The following is a 1,384-nucleotide window of genomic DNA, read 5'->3' as shown; positions in this document are numbered from 1 at the left end:
GTATGTGTGTGTGTGTGCACGTGTGTGTGTGTGTGGTGGGCGGGGAAGAGGTGGTTACAAAGTGACGCAGCGACAGAGTGGTGCGCCCAAGCGCCGCCGCCGCCGCGCCCTTGCCGCGCCCTCCCGCGCCCCAGGTGCCCGACGCCCTGCTCCCCGACGAGGTGGTGGAGGCGCTGGTGGCGGAGCGGCGGCCGCGCTTTGTGCCGCTGGACGGTGGTGCCAGCACCAGCGCCGGTGGCGGAGCCGGTGCCGCGCCGGGGCACGGCGGCGTGGTGCAGCTGCGCCTGTCCAACGGCATACGCGTCAACTACCGCCGCACCGACAACGAGCCGCGCGGCGCGATGCTGCGCCTGGTGGCGGCGGGCGGGCGGGCCACGGAGGGGCAGGGCGCGGGGCCGCTGGGCACGGGGGTCATGGCGCTCGGCACGCGCACGCTGTCGGAGGCGGGCACGGTGGGCGGGTGGAACCGGGAGCAGGTGGAGCTCTTCTGCATCTCCAAGCTCATCAACTGCGTGCTGGAGACTGACGAGGAGTTTGTGTGCATGGACTTCCACTTTGCGGTGAGGCGGCGGGAGGAGGGAGAGGGAGGCGGAGGTGGTGGGCGGCGGCGCGTTGGCGGCGCGCGGATGGGAGGGATCGAGCGAGCACGTGGCCACGCGCGTGGCCGTGCACTGCCGCGCCTGCCAGGCCTTGCCCCCCGCACGCAAGGCCCGGCCCTGCGCGCTCGCTTCGCTCACGCTCGCGCTTCGCTCACCCGGCGCCCCCGCCCCCCCGTGCCTGCGCCTTTGCCCTCCCGCCAGGTCAGCGATGGCGGCGTGGCCAGCGTGCTGCAGCTGCTGCACCTGTTCCTGGAGCAGCCGCGGTGGGAGGCGGCGGCCATGGAGCGCAGCAAGCAGCAGTACCTCTCCCACTACCGCTCCCTGTCCAAGTCGCTGGAGCGAGCCACGGCAGACCGCATCCTGCAGGCGCGCCGGCGGCGGCGGCAGCAGCTGAATGCGTACCATTTTTTTCGCTGTTTTTGTGGGCACCTGGCGGGCGGGGCTGCTGCGGGGGGCAGGCCGCCGCTGGCGCCGGCGCGGGGCCTGGGATGGCGCGCGCGCTGTGCCCGTCTGCCCTTGCACTTGTCTGACATCCCTGCCTTGCTTCCGGCGTGCTGCCCCCCCACCCCTTGCCGTGGCGAGCAGGCGATGCTGGGCCCCGACCGCCGCTTCCGCGACCCCAACCCCGAGGAGATTGCGGCGCTGGACCTGGAGAGCATGCGGCTGGCGGTGATGCGGCAGATCCACGCGGGCAATGTGGAGGTGGGTGCCTCCGGAGGTGGCTGGGCTGCTGGGTGGCTGGGCGGGAGGGGTGGGCGTGCTCCACTCACGTCGCGGCGTGCTCG

The 1,384-nt window shown here is 73.3% G+C and overlaps 1 protein-coding gene across 1 annotated transcript; it reads left to right on the top strand.

Annotated features, from left to right (window-relative positions):
• Window positions 1-134: 134 nt before the first annotated feature.
• Window positions 135-1,301, top strand: CHLNCDRAFT_142643 (hypothetical protein; the record flags this gene model as incomplete). Its single annotated transcript, XM_005842544.1, has 2 exons — window positions 135-560; window positions 801-1,301. Coding segments are annotated over 2 exons (927 nt in total), but the record flags the coding sequence as incomplete, so codon positions are not given.
• Window positions 1,302-1,384: the final 83 nt, after the last annotated feature.

This window comes from Chlorella variabilis (genome assembly GCF_000147415.1).
Source record: "Chlorella variabilis unplaced genomic scaffold CHLNCscaffold_452, whole genome shotgun sequence".
In the NCBI taxonomy this organism is placed as follows: domain Eukaryota; kingdom Viridiplantae; phylum Chlorophyta; class Trebouxiophyceae; order Chlorellales; family Chlorellaceae; genus Chlorella; species Chlorella variabilis.
The sequence above is the reverse complement of the archived record's forward strand: the minus strand, read 5'-3'. Positions and strand labels throughout refer to the sequence as shown.